A 27,929-nucleotide genomic window follows, 5' to 3' on the forward strand; every position below is an offset into this window, starting at 1 on the left:
TCTGTTTCCAGTTGCTTTATGCAGGCTGTTTTTCTGCTCCTTCTATGCTGGCCTGAAGTGGATTTTGCTTTGTGCTCTGCCTGAGCTCTCAGCTTTAAGCCAGCCCCCTCCTTCCTCCAGATGCTCCTCCCCGCTCACTGCTCAGCTCTATGTGTTGGTGTGAATGAATGAGAGAGGGGGCTGTGAATAAGTGTGACTGTGCTGGGCTCAGCGTGATTTACGGCTCTGCTGAAAACGGTTTTCCCTGCAGCTTCAGCACCACCAGCAGCAGCAACAAGTCAGGTAAGTGCTGCTCTCTGCACCACAGAGCCGGGGGGGGGGGGGGGAGAGAAAGAGAAAAGATGTGCTTGCTGCAATCAGTGCATGTGTTTGTCAGTGCAGGGAGGAATGGGGTTTAGGGGTGTGCCTGAGGGAATTGGACTGAGCTCAGAGCCCTCGGAGAACTGGGTCTAGGAAATCCAGGGAGGCAGCATCAGGCACCATACACACTGGAGGAGATGGGTCGCCTAACAAACATACACAGGCAGTAGAGAGAGGTTGGAGCTCTGCCTAATCTTCCCCAGTCCATGCAGAAAAATAGTGACCTTGTCTTATTTAATCCACTGTACCTTAAACATCTTTGTGCCCTCCACATGGACACTGCACAGCTCCCCTCTTTTGCACTCCTCTGCATGCAAGTAGCCTCTTTGCCCCCTTCTGCTTGAAGTCCTCTTCTTGCATCCCTCTGCCACCCTCCTTCAGCTTTTCTGTGTATAAGCTACCCAGCCCCCATTTGCTGAGTTCATGTCACCACCAGTACTTTCACCTATCTGCATGTATATATATGCACAGGTACAATTTTAGATTTGTCATATTAATGTAAACAGTTATCAGGTCTTATTGCTTACTAGTCAACATAATGAATATAAAAATCTTGTTATTGGCCTTTATCTGAATAAGGAATAATAATGAATGTATGAAAAAACATAGTAAGCTATTTAGTTTGAGCATGCTGTACTACAGACTAACATTGTACAACAAACTAGCTTTTCATATATATGTAGTCCGACTGTTAAGTGCTACAGGGTTAGTTGCTCTCAATATCAGGATGTTTCAGTTTAAATGAGAGCGTAATGAGGGCTTTGAGGCCGCTAAAAAAGTTACAAATTAATTTGTTGACTTTATTCTTCTGTGTGATATGCTGCCATTCGAATGAGGTGGTTGAATTTGCTTCCCCAGGAACCAGTTTGAAAAAATCAGTCTGAAAGTTTGTTCTTACTTCTTGCTTTGTATTAGCAAAATATGAGCATCTTTTTGAACAAACCTGAAAATTAGTTGGTCGTTTCTTTCCTTCCAGGATTGAGAGAGTAATGCAACAGCGCACTTTTGAAGAAAACAGACACCCCTGGCAGGAGTCATTTGAAAATGTCAGTATCTGCATGCCATTTCGTTGCCCACGATGTGGTGACCACACTAGATTCAGAAGCCTTTCTTCTCTGAGGGCACATCTGGAGTATAATCATAGGTATGAAGAAAGAAGCCTTCTGACAAAATGCAACCTATTTTCTTCCCTCAAAGATACAGACTTGCTCTCTTCCTCAGAGACGATGACTCAAGGAAAACTGGGGAACACCAGCAATGCAATAAAACAAAAACCACCCTACATAAATTTGTGTGACACATCACAGGAGAACCCAAAGAACAGAAAATCACTGGAGATGGAAGCTGAAAGGCCTATCTCTTTTGTGGCAAATTACAGGTCAGCAGACTTCACAGATGAGCAGATTTCTAAACCGCGGGTTCCAACAACAGACTCCAAAGCCTCTTTTGAGGCACATGTACGAGAAAAGTTTAATAGGATGGTAGAAGCTGTAGATAAAACAATAGAGAAGAGAATTGACAAGCTTACCAAAGAGCTGGCCCAAAAAACCGCTGAGCTGTTAGAAGTCCGGGCCGCTTTTGCGCAGCTGTCCCAGAAGAAACAGGAAGTTCAGAGGCGAGAGAGGGACCTGAACAGACAGGTGGACGTTGCTGTTGAGATGATTGCTCTACTGAAGCAACGTCTTACAGAGTCTGAGGAAGAACTTCACAGGAAAGAAGAGTAAGTGGAAGGGCAATAGAAGCACAGTGTTGATGACTTTGTATGTGCTTGGAGAACATGTGCAATATTAAAGTAGATTTATACACACACACACACACACACACACACACACACACGTTCTTGTAATATGAAACTCATGGTAAGAGTTTGGTGGCAATTGCAATACAATAGATAATGCCAGTGTGGTTGAAGTTACTACTCTGGAAACAAACTGTAGAAGCAAAAGAACACCAGATACACTGTCTTTATGCCCTCATGTTCAGTTAACAGTAGTACCCAAGATACCTTGGTCACCACTAAACAGTACAATTGCAGCTTAGGCCGCACTACACCAAATGTTACCCTCCATTATGCAAGTGTAATTCCTTTGACTTCAGTGGAGTGGCACAGATGTCACAGACTAAACTTTGACTTAATAAACAAATTGACATGCATGCTGCATATCATTTTTAAAAGGTGAGGTTTAAAAAGGGCCAGACTGTGGTGCCCTTATCACTCTGACTAGTAGCTTACTCTGAGCAGTCCTATCATAGAGGAAGTTGTTCTCAGTGTGAGTAAGGGTATCACGATCTGGCTCTAGCAGAGGGTCAACGCCTGCCCTGTGTTGTATGGGTGCAGCATGAGGCAGCGGTAAAAGGAGTTTCTTCTCCCCTATAAAAGAAAAGGAGTACTTATGCTCTAATAAATTTTAGTCTCTAAGGTGCCACAAGCTTTCATGAGCTGTAGCTCATGAAAGCTTATGCTCTAATAAATTTGTTAGTCTCTAAGGTGCCACAAGTACTCCTTTTCTTTTTGTGAATACAGACTAACACGGCTGCTACTCTGAAACTTCTCCCCTATGGATTAGCAAGGCATGGCTGCAAGCAACTGCTCAAGACAGCATTTCTAGAAAAACCTGGGATGGGGTTTGGGAAGTAGATCTATAAAAATAGAATTTTGTGTATCACTGGAACCACAAGCAGATTCCAGACTCATTTTGGCAAGCCATCCATCTAAAAATATGTTCATGATGCACCCATTAAAAATGTAGCAATGTTTGTAACATTATTTATGGATGAAGTACTTACAGTATTTAGCATTCTCAGAAACCCTTTCAGACAGTTCACAACAACAACTTACTTTAGTTAAATGCATGTTCTTTAAAATGTGATGCTCCTAAACTGGTTCATTAGTTACCAAAAAGAACTATGAGGAACACTAGTAGATATGTTTCAGAGTAGCAGCCGTGTTAGTCTGTATTCGCAAAAAGAAAAGGAGTACTTGTGGCACCTTAGAGACTAATAAATTTATTTGAGCATAAGCTTTCGTGAGCTACAGCTGTAAATTTATTAGTCTCCTTTTCTTTTTACTAGTAGATATGACAGTGATTTAAAACAGATGCAAGTTTCCAAAATAGATCTTCTACTGCAGCGTTTTTTCATGCGGGCCGGATCCAGGTCCCACTGAAGTCAAAGGGGGTACTGCCAGGGACTTCAGTGGGGCCAACATTTTGCATTCTTTCAATTACATGAGAAGTCTTATTAATGCCAGTCAGAGCAGTGGTCAGACAGGGAAAAAAATAAGTGCTGGTATTCTCCAAAGCTGTGCCAAGATGTGAGGTCAAAGTGAGATGCATTAAATAGATTGTGCAAATCTTTGTAATAAGATCACACTTTCCCCTTTTGTGTGAGTGCTTCGATCAACAGACACACTTTAAATGACAACATGGTTAGACCTCAGAGTTAACATCCCACTGTGCTCCATGGCAGCAGTTTACACCTCTTAGAAATATTCTTTTAGGCTGCTGGCAGATTCAGGCCTGGTCTACACATAGATGTTGTGCTAGTATAACTATTTAGGTTAGAGGTTTGGTAGTTAATGCCCCTCCTCCCCCTGCAAGGTTTTGCGCTTGCTCCAAGTGCCATAGGCCGCAGAGCTGCGGAGGGCAAGGCCTGACCAATTTTTATCAGTGGTCCAGTACGAACTCAGTAGTCGCTGCTGCCGGACCATTACTCAACTGTGTGGTCGCAGTGCCACTGAAATTTGACTCAGACAAGTCTCAGTGAGTGGGATTGCAATCTGGCACACAGAGTTGCAACAGCACTGAACTTTAGCCCGGCAGCCCTCTGTCCAGAGAGAGGAGCAGCCAGACAAATGGTGTTGTGACCTGTCACACTGGGAGTCTGTTCCTGTATGGCACAGCGCTTGGGAGTCCACCAAGAATTTAAAAAGAAAAGGAGTACTTGTGGCACCTTAGAGACTAACAAATTTATTAGACCATAAGATTTCGTGAGCTACAGCTCACTTCATCGGTTGCATACGTTCCACTGTAAGCATCCGATGAAGTGAGCTGTAGCTCACGAAAGCTTATGCTCTAATAAATTTGTTAGTCTCTAAGGTGCCACAAGTACTCCTTTTCTTTTTACGGATACAGACTAACACGGCTGCTACTCTGAAACCCACCAAGAATTTGACTCCTGAAAGCACCTGCTCATGCATTGTGTGAATAAGAGCGAGGGGAGGCTCCTCACCCTAGGAAACCTAGGGGCCCTGCAGCAGGTGAGGGGAAAGCAGGAACCAGAATACGGTCCTTGTGGGAAGAGGCAGTAGGGCTGCCAATTTTGGTTGGATGTATTCCTGGAGATATCACATGACAATCTTTAATTAAAGATTAATCTTTAATTCCTGGAGACTCCAAATGTTACCCTCCATTATGCAAGTGTAATTCCTTTGACTTCAATGGAGTGGCACAGATGTCACTGAGACTAAACTTTGACTTAATAAACAAATTAACATGCATGCTGCATATCATTTTTAAAAAGTGAGGTTTAATATGGGTTAGCAAACCTAAGGGGCAGGGACTGGAATTTACTCTTCCCCACCCCACCCTCAGAAATATTTAAATTGATGCCACTACCTTACTGGAATAACCATACCAGTATAAAGCATCCTTGTACTGCTATAACTGTCTAGACTAGGGGGGGGCTGGACTGCTTTAACTATACTGATACAGTTAAAATGGCACAACTAGCGTGTGTATACGAGCCCTCACGCAGACACCTGAAGTGGAGCACCCACTGGGACATCACTCGAAGAAGGGCCAAAGATTTCTGTTTCTATTTTGTAAAAGAGTGTTTAATATTCTAGAACACTGGATACAGTCACCAAAAATAACTCAGGTCACTGAGCCACCTCAATCTGACCCATGACTGAGACCACACAGATGAGTAAAGGTTGTGGAGTGAGTGGAGCCCTTGAGCAAATTTCAGTTAATTGGAAAATGTGAACAGAAAGGAAATACTTAATGTTTGATGAAGGAGAGCAAGAGTCAGTGTGAATACAGTGAGCTTCAGAATACTATGGAAACCTGCACAAAGGGAATACATTTTAAGCTACCAATTAGATCACTGAAGCTAAGAGCAATTATGAGTTCAAGAGGGCCTCTAGAGGCTTGTTTCTGGAAAATAAGAGGATTTATTGGTATGGTGGGGGAAAAAAAAAATCAAGCAAAAGGGGGTTGATTTTAATAAACCTAAACAGAGTAAGCATGCAAGGCCAGGGGACATTTGTGCATCCCTAAATTTTAGTATGTGAGAAACATTTAAAAGATTAGAGTCCTGGGCCTAAGTAGTTCTCTCTGCCTTGATCATTGTTATGATCAAGGACAATAAGTAGTCAGCAGGAACTCTCCCTTTACAGAAAAAAACAGTGCTGATTTTAATCCAAAATCTGGAATTTCTACTGGCATTTTCTTTTTGTTTTGTCTATTTGGTCTTTCTGTGTTCTCTGGCTTTAATATAAGAGCAAGACATAAGGGCACTTATTAAGGACCAAACTTTCAGTACTTAGACAAAACTTCTATTGGTTTCCCTCTGTCACCCACCTTCCATATTGTTAGTTTCTTACTCTCAAAGTGGAGTCATTATGCTGGAATAAAAGTCACCTTAATTCTAGAAGACTGTGTCCACATAGGGAGCTATTGTGGAACAGTTTATTCCACAATAGCTATGCTAATCAACTTCCCCATGAAGAGTAGGCCTTGGGACCAAATTGTGACTTGTTTTTCCATGACAGTTCACAGAGCTGTTCCCTTATGCCCCTAAGTAGCAAACTGACACAGTTGTAGTCGGTGGCTCTCCGGAGCACATATCCTATTCCTTCTATGCACCTCTTGGGATGCCTGGAGGGGAAAGGGAAGGAGCAGAGCCATGGCCACATCCACTTGCACAGAGAACAGAAAGGGGATTCAGAATACTGGAGGTCTTCAACTCAAGCCATTTGTATCAGATTTCACAGAAACTTGAAAGAGGAGTTGAGCTCCCCTTTGAAAGTCAGTGGGAGTTGGGTGCCTACCTTTCCTTGGAACCTTTGAAAAATCTTCTTCAGTTAGTTAACGCTTATCATTGTTGTACATTTCGGGTCACTTAGGATGTGGAAACTATTGAGGCATTGCCTTGCTATCTACAGCAGGGAAAATTTTTGCCCATATCCTCTTAAACCGATTACTTCCCCTTGTTGAGGAAATATTGGCCGAATCTCAATGCGGTTTTAGACCATCCCACGGGACAGCTGACATGATCTTTGTTGCATGCAAAATCCAGGAAAAATTTTAGGAGCAAAATCAGGACCTGTACATGGCTTTCATTGATTTGACAAAGGCCTTTGACTCTGGCAATCACAAAGCCCTGTGGAAGGTGCTGGCCAGATCTGGCTGCCCTCCAAAATGTATTAAGGTCCTAAGGCTTCTCCATGATCAGATGACTGCCACAGTTTTCTGCAATGGCCTTGAGATGGAACCTTTTGTCAGAAAAATGGGGTTAAGCAAGGATGCGTTGTGGACCCAACCCTGTTTTCCATCTACTTAACAGTCATTTTGGTCCTTGTTAAAGTTCATCACCTCCCCAATGGAGTTGACATTCAATATAGAATGGATGGGTGGCTCTTTAATCTTTGACGTCTCTTCTCAAAGTCTGAAGTCTTCAGGGTGTCCATTACTGATATTCAGTATGCTGATGATTGTGTCATCCTCGGGCACATTGAGAATGACCGTACTGGATTTTCTTGCACAAACTTACCAAAGCCTAGGACTCTCACTCAATATTGAGAAGATTAAAGTGCTCTATCAACCTGCTTCAAGATTAAACTTGATAAGTTTATGGAGGAGATGGTATGATGGGATAACATGATTTTGGTAATTAATTGATCTTTAAATATTCATGGTAAATAGGCCCAATGGCCTGTGATGGGATGTTAGATGAGGTGGAATCTGAGTTACTACAGAAAATGCTTTCCTGAGTATCTGGCTGTTGAATCTTGCCCATATGCGCAGAGTTTAGTTGATCATCATATTTGGGGTCGGGAAGGAATTTTCCTCCAGGGCAGATAGGAAGAGGCCCTGGAGCTTTTTCACCTTCCTCTGTAGCATGGGGCACGAGTCACTTGCTGGAGGATTCTCTGCTCCTTGAAGTCTTTAAACCACGATTTGAGGACTTCAATAGCTCAGACATAGGTGAGAGGTTTTTCGCAGGAGTGGGTGGGTGAGATTCAGTGGCCTGCGTTGTGCAGGAGGTCAGACTAGATGATCATAATGGTCCCTTCTGACATTAGTATCTATGAGTCTATGCTTCAGGCCTTGTACATGACCCACCACAAATCACCATCGATGGTCAGACTTTGGAGACAGTTGAGCACTTTTGCTACCTCGGTAGCAAACTTTCTCAAAATGTAAAACTCAACAGTGAGATCCAACACAGGATCCAGTGCACAAGCGCTTCCTTTGAGAAATTGCTCTGACCCGTTTTCATGGACCGTGACCTATGGCAGGATTCCAAGATCCAGGTCTATAAGACAATCGTTGTTCCTACATTCCTCTATGGATGCGAAACCTGGGTGACATATCAACAGCACCTCAAGAGTCTGGAGAGGTACCACAAATGATGCCTCTGGAAGATCCTTCGCATCAAATGGCAAGATCACTGCTCTAACGCCAGCATCCTTGCTGAAGCCAATGTCACCAGCATTGAAGCAATGATCCTTGTGCACCAACTACGCTGGGCTGGACATTATGTGCAGATGCCAGATTCTTAGCTCCCTCTACTCTCAGCTCACCCCTTGTCAGAGATCCTGTGGTGGTCAGAGGAAATGCTACAAAAACACACTGAAAATGTATCTTAAGAAAACTGACATGGACATCACAAGCTGGGAAGAGCGAGCTACCAACCAACCCCAATGGTGCCATATCCTTCATCAGGCAGTGGCCCACTTCCAGAAGAAGCACCTTGCCCTTGAAGCTGAAAAGAGAGAGAGAAGGAAAGCAAAAGAAATAACTTTCTCCCAGCAGGCTGCTGGCCTGCCACAAAATGCCTGCATCTCCACAGGCAGATTTGCAATTCCAGGGTCGGACTCCTGAGTCATCTCAGGACCCATATGGAAATCCATGGAGGAAATCATTCTCAAATCAAGGGATCGCCAATTGATCATTTAGGGTCACAGAAGAGGTTTTTTGTGAATGGGTGACACACCTTAGGGCCAAATTGAGACCCATCTGACTCATCCTAGTGAGTCACTGGAACTACTTATGGAAATAACTACTCATCAATGGGAATATGAGGTTCACAATCGGACAGAGACCAGCGCAACTCATGCCTTTTTTAAAGTACACAGTGGAATGTGCTTCTGATTATTTTCAGCAAAGACAAAGACAGTCTTTGCATTGCCTGTAAATACAATAATTAGTAGAGCCAACCAGCCTTAAGGTGATAATACTTACTGGGCTGATTAAATTCTATCAAGACAGCAATCTTAATTTCTAACCAGACCTCAATATTTATGTGGTACGTTACCAACCAAAGAACTAAAAAATAAAGCTTGCTGTATGATAAATTAGCAACATTCGATGTCTTAAAGCAACTTTAAGTGGAAGAGGTTTGGACAAAGTTGTTGAAAACTAATTATTTTAAGGGTTATTATTTAGGGATTTGACCCCAAATCTTAGTAACTATCTTAGTACTTTTCTCCCTTAAAAAAGTTTGCTGGAGGAGAGGATACTGTTGCAATTGACTGTAAATAATACACCATATTCTCAGAATCTGTTCAATCCAGATGGCTGACAGAATCTATTATCCCTTCCTGTGCATAGTTTAAGTAATGAGAAATATCTTCACCCTTAGAGTTATACCCGAACCCCACCTCTGTCTCTATAAAAGCATATAATTACTTACAAATTGAAAATATTTTAGACACTCCAGGTATCTACATATGTCCATAATCTTAACACCAAGAGGGCTCAAAGAAACAAGAAACCAAAGTGTTGGTTCAAATGATCTTGCAGGACCAGTGTGAAATCCAGAGGCTAAACAAAGTCAGAAGAGTGAATCTCACCTATTCCTGTCTATGTTTTGTGACTCCTTGCTTATCAGGCCTTATGGTGGTTTGGAGGGACCAGCCTCCGTGAATAAATCCACAGAAATCCTGAGCTCCACTGAATAAAGCCATCACTGCTTGGAAGGTGTCCAAGCAGGGTTCAGGATTTTATGATCTACATATTTTAAGGCATTATTTTAAGTGATAGCATATAAATGAGGTATTTTTGAAGAAACAAAGGGTAGGAATCTTCAGGCTGAATGACTATGGAAAGGAGAGCCAACAGATTACATTTGGGGAAGGTGAGAAAGGAGATACTGTTGAAAATGGAGGGGTTCAGGCAGGTTTAATAACCCTAGAGAGCCTGTTTAGAAATATTAGAGGAGTACACAGGGTGCAGCATAGCTAACATGACCTAAAGTAGTTCTCTTTTGAAGGTACAGTGCCCCAGCTTTGAGGCAGCCCTTATCAAATGTTTCCCATTTCACCCTGAGTCTGCTGAAGAGGCTATTTTGTGAGGACACTGGTCCCAACTGTCTTGCCTTGGTATATTGTGTGTATTCTCCATTCCGTCCCTCTAAACAGAGGACCCCAAAATGGGGAGGATGCCACTGACTTCATTAGGAGCAGCATCTGGCCATACCATAGCAAGTGTCAGTTTTTCTGTGAAGCAAAGGAGTGAAAAATAGCAAAATAGGGAAATTAAGCGTAGGTAATATTAATAAAATCCAAATTAGGTAGCATAGGCAAGGTGTGAAAGGGAAATAAAGAGAAAAAATAAGGAGCACATAGCTATTAGTGTATATATATATATATATATATATATATATATATATATATAAAAAATAGATCTGAAGCAAGAAGGTCATATATAAGCCTGTGAGTAAGACCATGCAAACTGCCTGGAGTGAAGAAGTCAATTAAAAAGACAATGTAGCTGTGGTGAAGTTAAATGAGTTTGTTGAATTAGTCTTCTCTAGTATAGATGATGAGGGAAAAAATTCCCCAGTGAACAACTTCTAGGTAATCAAGGCATAGCAATGGCAGAGAGAAAGATGTCTCCAAGGAAGAGGGTTAGAACAACTAAAGAAACTTAATAGCAGTAAATCCTCAGGGCTTGATGTTGTTCTTAAAGGAAGTAAAAAATATAATAATTCTAAGATAGCAGACCTACTAACAAGTATATCTTGCACCTTAACAGAACAGGAGCTGTGCCTGAGGATCAGAGGTTTGCTACTGTGGTGCCTATCTTTAAAAAGAGTAAAACCCACCCTGGGAGTTATAGAGTGGGGAGGTCCACTTCTTTAGGGAGAAAATTAGTTGATAGTACAGTCATTAAAGGCACATTAATAAACTGCATGACTGAATCTACACTAAAAAGCACAGGATTTACCATCTTCAATCAGACCATTTGCCCATCTAGCTTGGTGTCCTACCTTTGACAGTGATCTCAATCTTCCAAAGAAAATCAATCCCTTACATAATATATCTAAAAAGAAAAGGAGTACTTGTGGCACCTTAGAGACTAACAAATTTATTTGAGCATAAAATACAGCTCTGTATTTTCCACCAAATGCATCCAATGAAGTGAGCTGTAGCTCACGAAAGCTTATGCTCAAATAAATTTGTTAGTCTCTAAGGTGCCACAAGTACTCCTTTTCTTTTTGCGCATACAGACTAACACGGCTGATACTCTGAAACCTGTCATAATATATCTAGCCAACTATGGATGTAGAGGAAGGAGAAATTACTTCCTGCCCTCTGCAGGCGATCCAGTCACACCCTAGAAAAGGAGATTAGGTCTCCTTTTAATGATCTTTCCTGATATCATTAGTATTCATGAAATTATCCAGCCCATCTTACAGCAACTGCCAATTATTCAACGCTTGATGAGCTGTCACAGTGAATCCCACCAGGATAACTATGTACTTCAGCAAGTAGTAACTTCTCATTGCTCTACATTGGCTGGTTCAGTAGCTGATCCTCCTGCTGCTTTTGGGGGAAGGGAAACCAACTATCTGCCCCTCTACCCTGCCAAGAGTAATGGATTGTTACCCATAAAAAAATCCAGGGCAGCCCATCTATACCCTACTGAGGGCTCAAGGCATGACCCAATCAATTTAGGCCCCCTCAGCCTTTCCCTTCTGAGGACTCAGGGTGTAAGGCACCTATCCTTACTCATGGGGCTCTTGAAGAAACCTGGTCAATTTAAGTACCTGCCCTTTCCCTCGGGACTCAGGGCTTTATGGGTCTGCGGGACCTTTTCCTAGTGAGAGCCTTACACAGCTGTGCTCTAAACATCTATTTATTAGCAACACACAGAATACATATACCAACCAAATCTCTTATGCTCAGCACTCCCAATATACAGATAAAATTCACCTGATCCTCTCCTCTGGGGTTCCGGCAATGCTTCTGCATATTACAATTGTGCAGTGGGGTCAGAGTTCTAGCAGTTTAATGTTAAGTTCCAATCCGGAGATGGTTCCCAAAGAGCATTTTTTTTTTATTACATCATACAGGTAAAACTAGCTACTCTTAACTTTACTAAACCTATCACATTATTCAGTACCCCTAGGTAACAAAATTTAACCAATCACACACTGGCACCTACGTTTTCTCTTCCCTGCTCAACTCTTTATATTTTATCTCTCATGCCCAAATTGTAACTTATGACCTTCTTTGTTTGTGTAGATGGGCAGCATAAATTCACTGGTCAGAGCTTATCTTATCTATTTTACCAACTCTTGGGGTCTTTCTGTTTCCTCCCTAAACTTCCCAGCACCTGGGTGTCTCTACTTTACAACCGTTGGTGTTATAACTCTTGTTAGGGGCATTCCTGAGTTGGGGGCACCTTAGTAGCAGTGGAGCATTTTCCCCCCCTTAATTTTAGTGGTGAAATCCCGGAGTTTCACCTAAGGCTGGTTTAGTACGGGGTGAGTTAAATCTCAGGCCTACAGTATAACAAACTGCATGTTTCCATGTCTTTGAGTTTCCTGTCTCCTACTAAACAGTAGGGCATGTAGGAAATGACAAGGCAATTTGTTTGTCAATGCAAATTCATTATTATTTTTGGTAAAGTTTGTTGCAAAACTTGTGTTGTGTAATCTATGCAATAATGTGGGCAGATGTATTCAATCAATCATTTCTGGAGGAGTAACACTAAGACAGATTTTTTTTTTTGTGAACAAAAGTAAAAAATTTCTTCAGTCTGACACATACCTGGACAGCAAAGCAAAAGGCCCTGTAAGTGTAAGATTTCAAAGGCTTCTGTTTGCTCTCGTACCAGTATAAATCCAGAGTAACTTCATGGAAGTCAAGTGAGTTAGTGAGAGGAGAGTCAAGCACTAAAATTCATCTTGGTTTTAGTGTTAGCATTATCCTAAACTCTGCTTTGTGCCTTTTACCTGATTATAGAAAACCTCATGTTATTCTGGAACAAGCTGCTAGTGACAGAAACCATACATAGCCATAAAGCTGGCATTACCCAGTAGACAATTTGAAAAATAAGGTTCCCATTATCTCATTCTTGCTTGTCACTAGCAAAATCTGGACTATGTGTAGGTAAATATCCTAAAAGGAGCTAGGATGAAAGACAAAGCCTTTGTGTGTGCCTTGAAACAACCATTCCTGGAGCACCTTCCACTTCCACTCCTGTTAGTTCAGAGAACTTTTTAGTGCATTCTGGCACAGGTACCAACTTCCTCTCTGTCTGGTGGATGCTCGTCTTCCCCCCCCCCCACCCCAAGGCCCCCAGGCCCACCTCTTCCCACCCCTGCACCGCCCTCACCCCACCCCTTCCCTAAAGGCCCTGCCCCTTTTCCGCCTCCTCCTCTGAGCGCGTCCTGTCCCCTCTCCTCCCCCTCCCTCCGGGAAAGTCCTAAGTGCAGTCAAACAGCTAATAGGTGGCGGGGGATGGGGGGAGGAAGCACTGGGAGGAGTGGGAACTCAGCCCGCTTGGGAGCGGGAGAGGAGGCGGCGGTGAGGCGGGGTCAGGGAGAGTTTGGCTGCCGGTGAGTGCCGAGCATCTCTAATTTTTCCCCATGGGTGCTCCAGCCCTGGAGCACCCCCGGAGTCAGCGCCTATGCATTTTGGTATTGTTTACAGCAAAATCCAGAGGTAATCAAATTCTGCATGTAAAGATTCCATAGTCATTTGCTTGTGCCTGAAACTATTCATGAGACAGATTCAGTTCATGGCTTGCTGAGCAGAAAAACTGTACGGAAGCTATCATTATCTACAACTATGTGGAATTAAAACAGTTTTTTAGATAAACTTAAATTAAATATGAAGAGAAACTTCTGAGTGCTAATGAAGAAACAGGGCTTTAGAAAGTCATCACCACTATAATGTTTTTCTTTTTAGCCACTATTTATAATGTTCTCATCTCAGACTACATTTTTCTCTGGCCAGTTTTGTCCTTTTTTATTTACCAAATACTGATTTCCCCCCTCCCATATTCTGTGTTTTGAATTAAGCTAAAATATGGTTCTATTTGCATACCAGTAACCTCAGTTTATCTAGCACATTGTGATTAGGGGCAAATCTGACATGCTCAGAATTGCACTTAACCAGCTCACTCTTCACCCTGCCCCTTTCCTTACCATGGCAGCGTAGAGGGATTATGCCTCAGGCTATCTTACTTAGCCTTGCTCACACTTTTTCTGCCCTATTGTGCCCTTTGTAAGGATCAAGGCCAAAATGCAATTTAATGGGCATACCAACAGTGGCTCTGTTGAATAATGAAGGGCTGATGTTTTAAAATAAAGCTATTTGGGAATCATAAAATTGTTTTATTTAATTTAATTAACAGGATAGGTGAGACGTTTTAGGTTTCTTTTCATTTCTAGTCATATTTCCGGGTTACGTGTCAAACTGGTGTGTATGTAAACAGGGAAAAGGGCACCACGTTTGCAATTAAACATTAAGGAAGTGTCAATCTTGGAGCGTACTAGATGTTGCTTTTACAAAATATCTCCAGCCACCACAGTTGGCGATGAAGGTTATTTCTGAGATTATATGGGAGATCCTCATCTACCATTTGTTGGCCTTTCATATTGCTCATTATGAGTGCAAGTTTCTTCCCTGGATGAAATAAACTTATGAGTGTTTTTAGTGCTGTTGACAAGTTCATCTTGTAAACTCCTTGCCAAGAGCTCCTGAGGTGGAATTTCCATTTAAGGAAGGAAGTTGCCTGAACCACATTTTGCTAAATCTATCTCATATTTGCATGTTTTTATTTTAAGACACAGCTCTGAGCAGGGGACATTCTGTGCGCCATCCTGGCCCAGAAGGAGCTCCAGGAGGCCACTGTGCTTTAGTAAGTTCCTGGGAAGCACAGCAGCTGTGCCACCCCTTAAGGAGTGCATAGGGGATATGTGGCATAGCAGGGCAACCCTTTGTGGAATACCCTTTGTGGGGTGGCCTGCACCTTCAGGACTGCTAGCAGAAAAACAAGAAATTTCTTGGAGAGTCTTTCCTAATTGTATAGATATTCCAAGTCTGTCTATTTTCCTTATTTCCAATCATTTACATAACCAGAAAAAAGATAAATATGGCAGTAAACACAAAGGCATTGGTAGGAGATTTCTACAATACAGGTGAGAATCCCCTTTCCACTGCTGTTTCTTGGCAACAACAACAACAAAAAAGCCAGGACTCTTTCCAATACTTTGATGTTGCTATATTTCAAACACTTTTGTCTTACAGAGAGGTTGTTACTTTTAACCACTTCCTGGAAGAGGCAGCTGAGAAAGAGGTCCGTGGGAAAGCCAGGCTCCAACACTTCATTGAGAATCTATTGCAGCGGGTTGATCTGGCAGAAAGACAACTAGAATATTATCAAAATCAGCAGATAATGTGCAATTACAATGATGTCAATGAACATATGGTAAGTACACAAGACAGTCTAATGCAGGTGTTCTCAAACTGTGGGTCGGGACCCCAAAGTAGGTCACGACCCTGTTTTAATGGGGTCACCAGGGCTGGTGTTAGACTTGTGGGAGCTGGAGCCAAAGCTCAAGCGTCACCGCTTGGGGCCGAAGCCAAACCAAAGGCTTCACCCCTGGGCAGCGGTGGGGCTCAGGTTACAGCATAACCTCCCCTCCCCTGCCCCCGCCGCCCAAAAATGCAAATTTACTATTTAGGCAAATTTACTATTTGCAGAAAAGTCACGTATCTCTACCTAGCAGTGAAAAACTCACCTATGACTTGGGCTGATGTATCCATAAATGTAGCTGTACTGTACATACATTTATGGAGAGAATTAAGAATTTCACAATTTTTTTTTTTTTAAAGATTTCAATGCCATGCAGTGGTGTGGCTGGGGGAGCAACACATACAGAAGCTCAGTTGATCCGAACCCCATTCCTTCCCTACCACTCAGCCAGACTGCATTTTCTTTTCAGCAAATGATGGCAATCTTAGAGGAGAGAGGAAAAGTACTGCAGTAGCCAAAGATGGGAAGGAGAAAGTGAGGAATAATGAAGTGTCCATCTGCCCTTTTGCTAAAAGGTCTTGCCTTTGGGACAAATAGCCGATATATTTTTTTCCATTAATAACCACAACTATTACTTTGAGTCAGTAATTTCCCTCTAATATATTACATTTGTGTGGCAAACTTCATCCACAAGAATTCCAAAGGCCTTTTGACACTTAAATGGATACAGAGTACAAACTGTACCTAGAATGGACTTCATCCATCATGGAAATGCAGCCACGTTAGGTGAAAAAAGCAACTACTGGTTGACTGCACACAGTGCTTAACAGCAGTTTAAGGGTAGAAAGCAAAGGTCACCTTAACTTGACATAGTAGGTACTGAAATAACATAATAGAGTAGAAATTTGGTATGGAAATGAAGGCTGATATCTCAAAAAGTGCTGTGAGATCTTTAAAGAGGACTGTGGGTAAGAACCTTTGTTTTAAATTGCATCTGAAAGAGTACTCCCAATAGCAGAGTGCCTTTTAACAGCATACTGAGCCATTGTCTCATGGGGGGAGCACTGCCTTCTGAATCAGCTGCACTACCATCGCTGACCAGCCTGACCTTCCTGAGCTCACGAAGTTACCACAGAAACCAACGTGGTGTGATTACAGGCATGCTCAGCCTAATAGGCTCAAAAGACAATAGAAATCAGATCAGAACTCCAACAGAAAAGTTTACAAAAAATACAGGGGTAAGGGAAGGATTTACTGGACCAATAATTATTTTTAAATGCTGAATTTGGGAGACAAATTTATTTCAGGATCAAACTTTCAGCTGTGGGCACTAGTTTTTTGTGAGTATATTAGACAATTAGAAATCTAAACACCCACTACAAATGTGCTAATATTTGTGTAGGAGACAAAATTTATTGTGTAAGTTGACAAGTTGTGTCAACAGTAAATGCCTTCAAAGTCATTTGTCCTCTTGATTCTAAGAGCATTATTTTCTTTTTGAAACGTGTGTTGCCCAAAAGTTGTTACTATCTAATGGCTTTTGGCCATAGCTGGTGTCCTATGTGAAATTATTTGGTGTCTTAGTCCACTTCTGAGTGAAGAACAGTGATTAGTGACAGGTTTCAGAGGGGTAGCCGTGTTAGTCTGTATCAGTAAAAACAACGAGGAGTCCTTGTGACTAAATTTTATTTGGGCATAAGCTTTTGTGGGATGTAACCCACTACATCAGATGCATGGAGTGAAAAATACAGTAAGCAGGTATAAATGTACAGCACATGAGAAGATAGGAGTTGCCTTACCAAGTTGGGGGTCAGTGCTAATGAGGCCAATTCAATTAGGGTGGATGTGGCCCATTCTCAACAGTTGACAAGAAAGGTGAATATCAACAGAGGGAAAATTAGACCCTACTACAGAATAGACTCCTTGGGGAGTTCCAGCCCGGCCATTTGGAACACACTGAGACGGCTCTTACTGTGCCATAGGTTGACAGGCCTTAGTTGGTCCTGGGATTGGGGATGGGGAGAGAAAAAGGGGTATAAAGCTACCATTGTGCCCCTGCCCCCTCCAGTGTCTGATAGCCAAGAATCTAGCTTAGATATTTTTAGTTGTTTTTGTAGAATAAATATGATTTGACAAAATTAAAGGTTTCAAGGGAAGATGTATTTAATCCAGTTTAATGGGGAACAAAGTCTTATTAATTATCTTGAACACAATAATTACTTCTCATTGTGTCTACACTGTATAATCAAATGTGAAGTACCTACAGTCAGCCCTTACTATTCTTCTTTAGCAATTTACTTTGATTATAGTTACAACAAAAATTGTAAATACCTGCTGGTAAATGAACTAACAATGCATACATAATTACAAGATTTAAGATTATGTATTAAATTGGAAGAGTTGTTACTAGGAAAAGAAACTTAAAGAAAAAATTCTTTGTTTAAAATGTTCCTAGTAGTGAAAGAAGGGAAAGATGGAAATATGATTCTGCATACTGAATATGCAGAATTGTTTTTGTAACTAGAATAGTTTAAAAATATTCCATTATTGCACTTCATTTAAAATTTAAAGCCAAATTTTAAATGATTGAATTAAAAATATGAGTAACTGGACTAAAAATATATAGCTGGAAGATAATTTCATAGCCTTTGATTGCATGGCCTCAAAATGAAAAAACAACAGTGGCTTAACTGGAGAGATAAGATGGGTGAGGTAATATCTTTTATTGAACCAACTGCTGTTGGTGAGAGAGAAGCTTTCAAGCCACACAGAGCTCTGCTTCAGGTTTGCGAATTACACCTATAGTTGCAGTGTACACATAGCTAAAATGACCAGATGACCCAAAATACGGGCTTTGCATTTAAAAAGAAATCCCTTTATCTATTTCCAAACAAACTGTTGCTAAGCTATGACAAACCTCTTCAAAGTCTCTGCGACCTGAATTACTACTTCTTTTCTTCCACTACAAATACTGGGCTACATGCTAACAATATGTAGAATTTAGTGCATAGGGGTTAGGAAGCACTGCAAGTTTTCACCTGTTGAATTTCATAACTTTGAGGAAGACAAAACAAATCTTTCTTCTATCCCCTCAACCCCTAGAACAGGCAATGAGTTCTACCTCTTAAATATACTGATGTCCTGAAATCTGTGTAGATCTAGGGGTGCCCCTAACTGAGATTAAAGTTAAAACACATGTGTAGACCTTCGCAGGATCAGGGCCTTAGATACACATTGGTTTTTGTAGATATAAAGTGATTTAAATGACAGAAGACCACTGTGCATAAGCGGCATATGAGTTTTTCATTTGGGGAGCCTACACCCAGGAGCACCAGAAGCTCCCTAGAAGTGGGGGGGGCGCCATGGGTGCCCAGACAGTGTCCCCTGCTTCCCCGCTCTGTCCCTCTCCCTGAGGCCCCACCCCTGCCGCTCACTCCTCTCCGCCCCCCACCACCACCTGTCAATCGCCCTTAAGGCAGGAAAAAAGTGGGAAGGCTTTTGTATGCCATTTCATTTTGCTATTATCTTCATTGATCTATATGCCTTCCCATTTTTTTCCTGCCTTCCAGGCGAGTGACGGACTGGAGGGGGCAGAAAGAAACAAGCAGCAGGCAGGGCCCCAGGAGAAGAAGAGGAGCCGGGGCATGAAGGGGTGGAGCAGCACAGAGTAGTGTCCCCCCATCCACTGCTGCCACTTCTAGGGAGCTCCCAGGGCAAAAAGGCGGAAGGCAGGCATGCCTCCAAAGGGAGGTGATCCACGTCCATCATTTGCCCCCTACATGGCCAATCTTTTTTATTTTAGGGAGACTTAGCCTCCCCAAGCTTCGTATATGTGCCACTCATGCCACTGTGATATTTGCTCATAAATATGAACATTTTTCTGTTTTCTTTTCCAGTTTACAGACCTCTCATCAAATAAGATACCCAGATGCCTGTATGTATGTCATTTCATTTTTCTATCATTTAAACATGCTTACATTTTTGCGTATGCTGTATAACCCTGATCCTAAGTCCATTACATTGGACTTCCATGGGCTTTGGAGCAGGTCCTATATTTGATGATATATATGCATTTTGCATAATAAAGGAAAAACAGGTGTTTTGCTAAATTAAAAATAAAATATCATTTTATTCAAGAAAAAATAGAATCCTTTTGTACCAATACATTACTGCTTTCTGTTTGCCGTATGAGGTTTTCACAAAGTTTGAATCTACTAAATGAACACATACTAAGTTTCAGATGAAAATGTCTTTAGCATTCCGTCATGGACATTCTTGAGTACCATATGTGGTAGATTTATACTTGCCATTTCTTATGTCAGATTTTTTTTTTTAAAGGGGACACAACTTAAAAATACCATATTATAAACAAACAAGTGTCCTGACCTACAGTATGACTAAAACAACTTCAATTTTTAAAATCAAATTTAAAAATGCAACTTACTTTTCACTTTGTTTATTTTTTAATTTTTTAGCTTGGACAATGGAAATTATTGGAATCAGTTTCACTTTTGCTGATAGTGTAGGAATTATTAATTAACAGTGCAGGAGTTGGTGATTTTTGTGTTTTTGTTTTTTTTACAATTTATTCCATTAGAAATTTTTTTAAAAAATCATGAAACATTTTTCTACTGGTTTTAGGTTAGTAAAAACAAGTTTTTTTTTTTCCCAAAAACCTAAACTTTGGCCTATACTTGAGCTGACAGCGTCTCTAAATTTCAGACCCCTATCACTGTTTATATGATTGAAAGGAGTGGGAGAGTGTATGAAGTGAAACATGATATGACAAATTGACCTAGAAACACTGGAGTTGCACCCACTTATGTCGACATTGTAGAAATAAGACATATCAGGCCAAGTTCAATCAAACTTACCCACATCTGATTTCAATACGTAAGTGACATGGACATGGATAATTGAGGGGGTTGGTAACAGCATATACAAGCCACCAGTTTAAAGCAGCACAGTTTAGTAGAATCCAGTAGTTGCCACCATCTGCTGGGATTTCAGTGGCCTATATGAAATAACTTGCAGGTTTCCATCAAGCCACTGATAAACAAGTTGTCCGTATCATAAACATCATTAGAACGGGCACTAATTAGCACTCCAGCAATCTCAGCAGATACACCAAAGACTGAATCAGCAGTTGGACTGAATTACCTTCTGCTTTATAGAGATGGTTACCACAAACAAAGCTGAGGCTATATGGGGAAGCTTCTATTGCTGCTATGCCTATTCTGTGGATGAAGAGATAACTTCAATTTCCATAATTGTCAAGCCAGCTGTTTTTGAGATCACATTACAAATTAAGTTAAAGGTAAAAGAGTTAAGCAAGCATTTTACGCATCAGCTGATTTCACATATTGTACCTCTATAGTTTACTTTCTGTATCACAAATATATTGGCAATTTGATGAAGCTTCAACTACAAGAGAATTTTCCAACAATATTTTTATTTTAAAAAAGTAGCATTGTGGGTCACTGGTTTTTCAAGCAACAGAACCAGGTTTGAGTCCCACCAACACTCTGAGAGGAGAATCCTCAGTTGGTATAAGCAGTTATAGACCCACTGGGCCTATAACACTTCACATCAGTGTCCTACCACCTTATGTCAGAAAGTACTAATAATTAAACGTGAAACAGAGGATAGGACAATTGTCAGAGCCAACTGTCAAAAGGTGTCAAATGCATCTATTCTGTAATAACTCAGTAACTCTCACTGTACACTATCTCATCATCTAGCAACATAGACTAGTTCATAACTGGTTGGTGTGATCTTTTACCATTATGATCTGTTTTAATAATATAATAAGTATTTTTAAATACATTGAGGTTTTTTAAAGTTAATTTGCCTTCCACAAGCACTGATGTTTATAACTCTGAGAACTGTAAATAATTTGTATCTGTAACGGTGTAGCACCCACCTCTCACGAGAGTCCCTTCTGGTCCAATGTGTCTGCAGTCATTAGCGAGTCCTGGCCCTGGTTTTGAGGCATGCCCCCAAGACTTCCTCACTGGAGGCACTGGTTTCACCTTCTCTGATCTCTTCTGTCCCCAGCTTTCCAGATAGGCCTCTTAACAGTTCAGATACCCTTCTGGGGATTTATCACTGTCCAACTGTAGGCCACTTCCCCAGTGGTCAGGGACAGGGGGACCCAGGCCCACCCACTATATCTGATCCCAGCCACATGTCCTATTAATGAAACTGCCTTTGGTTCCTTAGGCCACTTCCCCATGATCTCAGCTTTCCCCAACATTTCACCCTTAGCTCAGGATTTTTCTGCATTGAGGCCCAGCAGTCAGCCAAGTGTGCTTTCTCACTCCCTCCCCCAATCCCTGCCCACACTGAGCTGTCCACAGTACTGCAGTTTCTTTTGGACAGCCAGCAGCACCACATACACTCCTCTAGTTCCTGCAGGGAACTGACTGTGGTCTGCACTGCAGCTCCTTTTTATATGGCCCTCCTGGGCCCTGATTGGCTGATCTCTGCAACCTCCCCCCTGATTGGCTGCTTTCTGCACAGTCTCTCCAGGCATCTTGGAGGACTTTGCTCCACTGCTCCTTTCCTGGTAAGAGTGTGGCAGGACCCTGAGACCTCCAGCAGGGGGCCTCTGGGCCTAATCCACCCCATCACAGTGTCATATTAATTTTGATTGCAGTTTTCAAAGTAGCACCCAAATGCCCTGTGACCAGCACCACCACTAACTCCAGCAGCAAAGCCCAAGCTGGTGTCAGTTGACATTAAGGGAACTATGTTAATTTACACCAGCTGAGGATCTGTCCCTGCTCTCCTCATTGGTCCTTCAGCTTCTCCTCAATGTCTCCCGTTTGCCTGCCAAAATCTGATAGCAACTTAACTTGCTGGGGGCAGCCACCTCTCATGTCCATGCTGCTTGAGATTAGGGTTGGGGGGATCTACATTCCAAAAACTGTTTACCTTTCAGCACCTCTCCTTTGAGGTTATGGGGTTCTTTTCTCTGTGTGGTTATCTTCATGAAATTACCTCTACCGTAGTAATCTTAACAAAAACAAGAGTAAAGTTAAAAGAGAGAAAATGGAATTAAAAGAAAAACTGTTTGCTAATTTATCTAAATTTGCACTTCTTATAACTTAAACTAGCTAATGCAGTGTTGTTGTAGCCATGTCAGTCCCAGAATATTAGAGAGACAAAGTGAATGACAAAGTGAATATTTTATTGAACCAACTTCTGCTGGTGAAAGAGACAAGCTTTTGAGCCATACATAGCTCTTCTTCAGGACTGAAAAAATGTATTCCTAGTGTCACAGCAAAATGCAAGGTGGAACAGATTGTTTAGCATAAGTAGTTAGCACATACTGTGGTCCTCCATGATCCCTTACGATATGTACTAACTACTAATGCCCTCTTCCACCTTGTATTTTGCTGTGAAGCTGGGTGTACCTTTCCCAGACCTGAATCAGAGCTCTGTGTGGCTCGAAATCTTGCCTCTCTCACCAACAGAAGTTGGTCCAATAAAAGACATTACCTTACCCACCTGGTCTCTTTAAACTAGCTAAGGCATTTTCAGTATAGTTACAGAGGAAGCAGAAAAATAAATTGTTTGCAAGATGTAAACTATCTCCTCCCTTTGACTATTTTTGTCATCTTTCCTTTCTGATCAGATACTCTCCACTGTGAACAGAAATTTCTCTCTTATCAAGCCCTCCATCTGGATCTGTTTGTATCCCAGACATATCACCTTAGATTCAAGCCTAGTTCCCTGCTTTCTAAACCAGGTTTCTTCAGCTACCTACACTCACAGTGGGGATTGGGTCACTGCTTTCTCCATAAATGGTCTATTAAAGGTACAAAGGCATTTGCTGATGCTTAATAGCAACCCAGATGAGTTTCGGTATTTCTAACAGGCAGATTGGCATTTTCCTCAATTCCAAGCCCGTCTTTTCTGTTGTTATAAACTGTGAATTAGAGACATAGGTCCGGTCTGTGTCACATTGCTATTTAATTTCTATGAGGTTTGGCCACATAACTCCCTTTAAAAATATCACTCTTGACATATTTTATTTTGAAGAACATTACTGAGTACAGTAATAATGTGACTGAAATTATACATTGGGATAGGTCTATAATCTGCCTCCTCCTTGAGAACAAATGAATCAGCTTCATGATGTTATATTTGACAAATACAAACCGCCGTGTCTTTCAACATCAACCAATTAATTGGTCCAACATACAGTTCCATGAATGCAATGTCTTAAAGCAACAGTCACAGTGACATCTGTAATAATTTTCTGTTCCTATGGACAAGATTTCATACTGAGCTACATTTGAAGGAAAAGAAGATTATTTATAGAAAATTTATTTTGCCAGTAGTTTTCTGTACTCTTCTTGCTATTACTGAATCATTTAAGTTGGACCCAATCCTCCAGTCATTCGCTGAGCAGAACTCTCACATTGAACAAAGTATTAGGCCATGCTACAGTGTCAAAATGTTTAGGACTAGTGTTCTAAAATTGAAGTTCAAAAATAAAGAATATAGCCTGCAACATGGAACTCTGATTAAGTTGGCAATGCAGCTTGGAATTCTATGAATATGGGGTTTGAATTGCATGCATTTGACCAATTGCACCTTTTTCTAGAAAGATCTATCAAATGTGCAGTACAGTTTAACATTCTGAAGTAGCTCTGTTCAAGTCAATTTACTTCAATAAAGTCACACTAGGCATGAACTAGGACAAACAAAAGAAAGGGGGGTTGGCTTGTTTTTAGGCTTAAATTCTTATTCTCTTCCCCACACCAATTACTTATTATTACTATTGATCACACACACCCCAAAAATTTAGAATTAAGGTTAACTCAACAAGCATGATTTAAAAACTAAAACTTCCTCAACTGGTCAGCCAACCAGAGGCTTCAGACTTGAATTTACAATACTGACTGTCAGCTTGCTTACAAATAAAAGGCAGATAACTGCCCACGGGGATCTGCCAGCACCACAGCAACCAAAGATCCAGCTGAGTTCCCACCACTGAGAAGTCACCAGAGTCCCCCTCCCCTCTCTACTGCCACTGTGGTATATGTCAATATTATTATTTAAAAATCAGGGTGAAATTCATCCTTTGCAGAGGGCTAGCATGAGTCCTGTGCACCACTTAAGTCCCTTAAATCCCTTTAAGATGTCAAATTAGGGCATGTATGCCTTGTGCTAGCACGCAGCACATGGACAAATTTCACTCCAAATGAACATGCGCTAAAAGTGTATCCGATGATACACAGTGTGTTCCAGTAAGAAATAAATGTGAATGTCTATATTTCCTTGGAGTAAAGGGAAACTACTACTTGTTCGTCTCAACTCTTACATAACGCTCTCTAAAGCAAAAGAACAATTTACAGTTATACTAAAAATGCTGTTTTTACCATGCAATACTCCCGGGAGCCGCAAGTGCTCAGCACCTTTAAAAAACAGACTATTTGCCACCTTTGCAAAATCTGACTTTTTTTTAAATTTCAGAAGCCGAGGAAATCAGCATGGTTCATATAATATACCTGATGCAAAACCTCATTCCCTTCAAAAAGGTAGAATGTTCCTAAAGAAAAACAAGGATGACAAGAACAGCATCCAACCAGTTACATTCTTCTATGAGCCTGTCGACTACTCAAGAGAGCTATGGAGGCCACAGAAAAGAGGTGAACCAGTGAGTGCTGCCCGAAAGGTGAATTCAAAATCCACGCAGGGTAAAAAAGGCAAATAGCTATAGTAACAGATTATATTATATAACAACACACAGGAGCTACTGGCACAAGGCTTCAACAAAACAGATATTGAATCATGTCTATTAGCTAAGCATTGTACATTTCCTATTCATTTGTTATGCCATAAAATATTAAATATAAATATATAATATATACAGTATGAAAGAATATATTATTTAGAAATTTTGTTTCTCTTTTGGGGTCTATACGCGAAGTAACATTTATTTATGTCAGCTTACATTTGATTTTTCTATTTATTTAATGCTAGAGACTATTGAAAACGATCCCAGTATCTTGCTGTATACTATTGTGGCCATATACCAGAGATTTTAGTGGCAGCATGTGGTTTACTAATCTAATTTCCATCTATGTCGTTGCATCAGTTCAGAAGAATCCATTTAATTGGCATCCTGATACTCAGTCTTTGCGCTTAATTGGTGTGATTCCCAGGAAACATGTTCAATGACTAAACACTACATATACCAGGTTTCAGAGTAGCAGCCGTGTTAGTCTGTATTCGCAAAAAGAAAAGGAGTACTTGTGGCACCGTAGAGACCAATAAATTTATTTGAGCATAAGCTTTTGTGAGCTACAGTTTACTGCTCAAATAAATTTGTTAGTCTCTAAGGTGCCACAAGTTCTCCTTTTCTTTTTACATATACCAGCACTCTTAGTTGTGAGAAGTGCATTTTAGTGTAATCCTACAGTGCTGTCTTCAAAGCTGTTCATAGCAGCAGATTGGTATTTGCAATCCTGAATTTTCTCTGTGCAGCCTTGCATGTTCATTTCATGCTCCTTTCCATGCTTTATTATAGCTGCTAAACAAATTGATTTTACCTAGGGCCAAATTCCAAGCTGGTGTAAATTGACACAGCTCAATTAACTTCAATGTTTGCTTTGAAAATGCTATATGCTTTGTATTTTCAGTATTGTTACAACTCCTGCCGTTGTTGATCGGCAGGAACTGAACTGGGGAGCTCAGGCCTACAATCAGAAGCTACTTCGTCCATGTCTACACTGCAGTTAGATACCTGCAGCTGGTCCATGGCAGCTGACTTGGGCTCACGCCAGGGCTCAGGCTGAGGGGCTGTTTAATTGCAGTGTAAATGTTTGGACTCAGGCTAGAGCCTGAGCTCTGGCACTCTCCCACTTCGTAGGGTCTTAGAGCTCAGACTTCAGCTCAAGCCTAAACATCTACACCTCAATTAAACAGGTCCATAGCCCGAGCCAGAGTCAGCTGGCACAGGCTAGCCTCGGGTGTCTAACTGCAGAGTAGACATACCCTTTGATTAACTCCATTACCAACTAGCAGTAGTAGTTTCTTTCCCTCCATGGATCAGCAGCTAGAGGGAAAGTTAAGGTACACTATGTGCCAGTGTGTTCCACTGTATTATGTGTTTTTAGGCAATTAATGAATATTTACCAGCACAGTGTGTTACATGATCCTCTCTTAATTGGGATGATAATTTAGGTCCCAATCCTGCAAATTTTTATCCGTATGAATATTCCTTTCACACACTAATACTTCCGTTGATTTCAAATAAACACATATGAGTAAGGATGTTAGAAAGAATTGCAGGATTGGAACTTTAACTGGAATGTCTCTATTTCCACTGGTTTGTGCCAATTAAAAGGATTCTACTTGATCATTGTGTTCTTCAGAATTAATTGTGTGTGTATATATTTTTGGTAGCATTAATCCTTATGACAAGTTTATAAATATTAGCATCCTGTTGAGATTGCTGGCAAGAATTGTTTTCTCGAGAAGAGAATAAATAGCTGAGTCAAGTCTCTGTTTAATTTATTTTTTAAATGCTCTTAACAGATGCAAATTGTCTTTGTGGAAGCTGTTTTTTAAAGTACATATATAAAGATGTGCAGAAAATGTTACTTGTTTTTTATAATTATGACTGTAAGCCTAACAGTGAGAAGAAGCAGAAGAAAACATATCACCATGACTATTGCTGCAATAAACTCTAGATTTGCAATATATTTGATATAGAAGATAACTAATATGCTAAAATGCAGGAAACAACAAATGTCACATTTTTCATTGTATATAATTCCCAGAATGTATCATAGTGAAGAATGAAATGATTGAGTTCTCACTTTTATTTAAGATAATGTGTATGGAACTATCACGTGCGTGTTTAAACTTTCACAACACTGTTTCAACTGAAAGTCACAGTGTAAAAAAATTCAGGTATTTAAATTGTTGACATTTTAATATTTGTTTAGATATCTCATTGTCACATTTATAGTTATGTCATGTTATATGTCATGTACTGGTAAAAAAAATTTTGTTAATTGTATTGCATGCTGTTTTTTGTCCGGTAGTATCTGAGGAGAACCATCTTTTGCAATCCATGCAGCCTAACATTCTTTAAACTTTTCTACTGCTTCCCATGTTATCAGCTTTCTTTGAAAAAAAATTGCATATCTCTTTATGAAGATAATAAAGGGGGATGTTTAGAAAGAACTTAAGTAAAACCGATTAGCCCATTTCTTTATTTAGTCAAGAATAAAAGTCATTTTTTAATTTTTCAATACCTTGTCTACTTTTTTTGGATGATAAGTCACCAAAGTTAAGCACAACTATTCATATTTCATGCATGAGAGGCTTGTTTTATTATTTATCATCACTTGAAATCTTTACTATAAGTTGTCCATTTAAAAAAAAAAGTTGCATGTTCTTTAACTTTCTAAATCCTAAATTGTTAAAGACACCATTTGCTGAATCAATGCCAAACTAGTCAGTTGCAAAGAAATTGAAATATTCTGTAATCCCCAGAAAAAAAATTTAGAATGTAAAAATTCGAATAATAAAGATATATTTCTCAGT

At 40.7% G+C, this 27,929-nt stretch overlaps 1 protein-coding gene across 1 annotated transcript; it reads left to right on the forward strand.

The window, feature by feature from the left end:
* The first annotated feature begins 147 nt into the window (after positions 1–147).
* ZNF365 (zinc finger protein 365) lies at positions 148–27,929 on the forward strand. Its single transcript, XM_038410357.2, has 5 exons — positions 148–282; positions 1,337–2,080; positions 15,131–15,311; positions 19,256–19,293; positions 24,846–27,929. Exons 2-5 carry the CDS (start codon positions 1,350–1,352, stop codon positions 25,084–25,086), a joined length of 1,191 nt encoding a protein of 396 aa, XP_038266285.1. The 5' UTR covers positions 148–282; positions 1,337–1,349; the 3' UTR covers positions 25,087–27,929.

The sequence above is a fragment of the Dermochelys coriacea genome, chromosome 7 (assembly GCF_009764565.3).
Source record: "Dermochelys coriacea isolate rDerCor1 chromosome 7, rDerCor1.pri.v4, whole genome shotgun sequence".
Classification (NCBI taxonomy): domain Eukaryota; kingdom Metazoa; phylum Chordata; order Testudines; family Dermochelyidae; genus Dermochelys; species Dermochelys coriacea.

What these genes read in the sequence shown, in the direction of transcription:
- ZNF365 (XM_038410357.2), top strand. Translation starts at nt 1,350, where the DNA reads ATGCAACAGCGCACTTTTGAAGAAAACAGACACCCCTGGCAGGAGTCA. An exon ending in ATGATGTCAATGAACATATG is followed by an intron (nt 15,312 to 19,255) that starts GTAAGTACACAA and finishes TTTCTTTTCCAG; the next exon opens with TTTACAGACCTCTCATCAAA. An exon ending in AATAAGATACCCAGATGCCT is followed by an intron (nt 19,294 to 24,845) that starts GTATGTATGTCA and finishes TTTAAATTTCAG; the next exon opens with AAGCCGAGGAAATCAGCATG.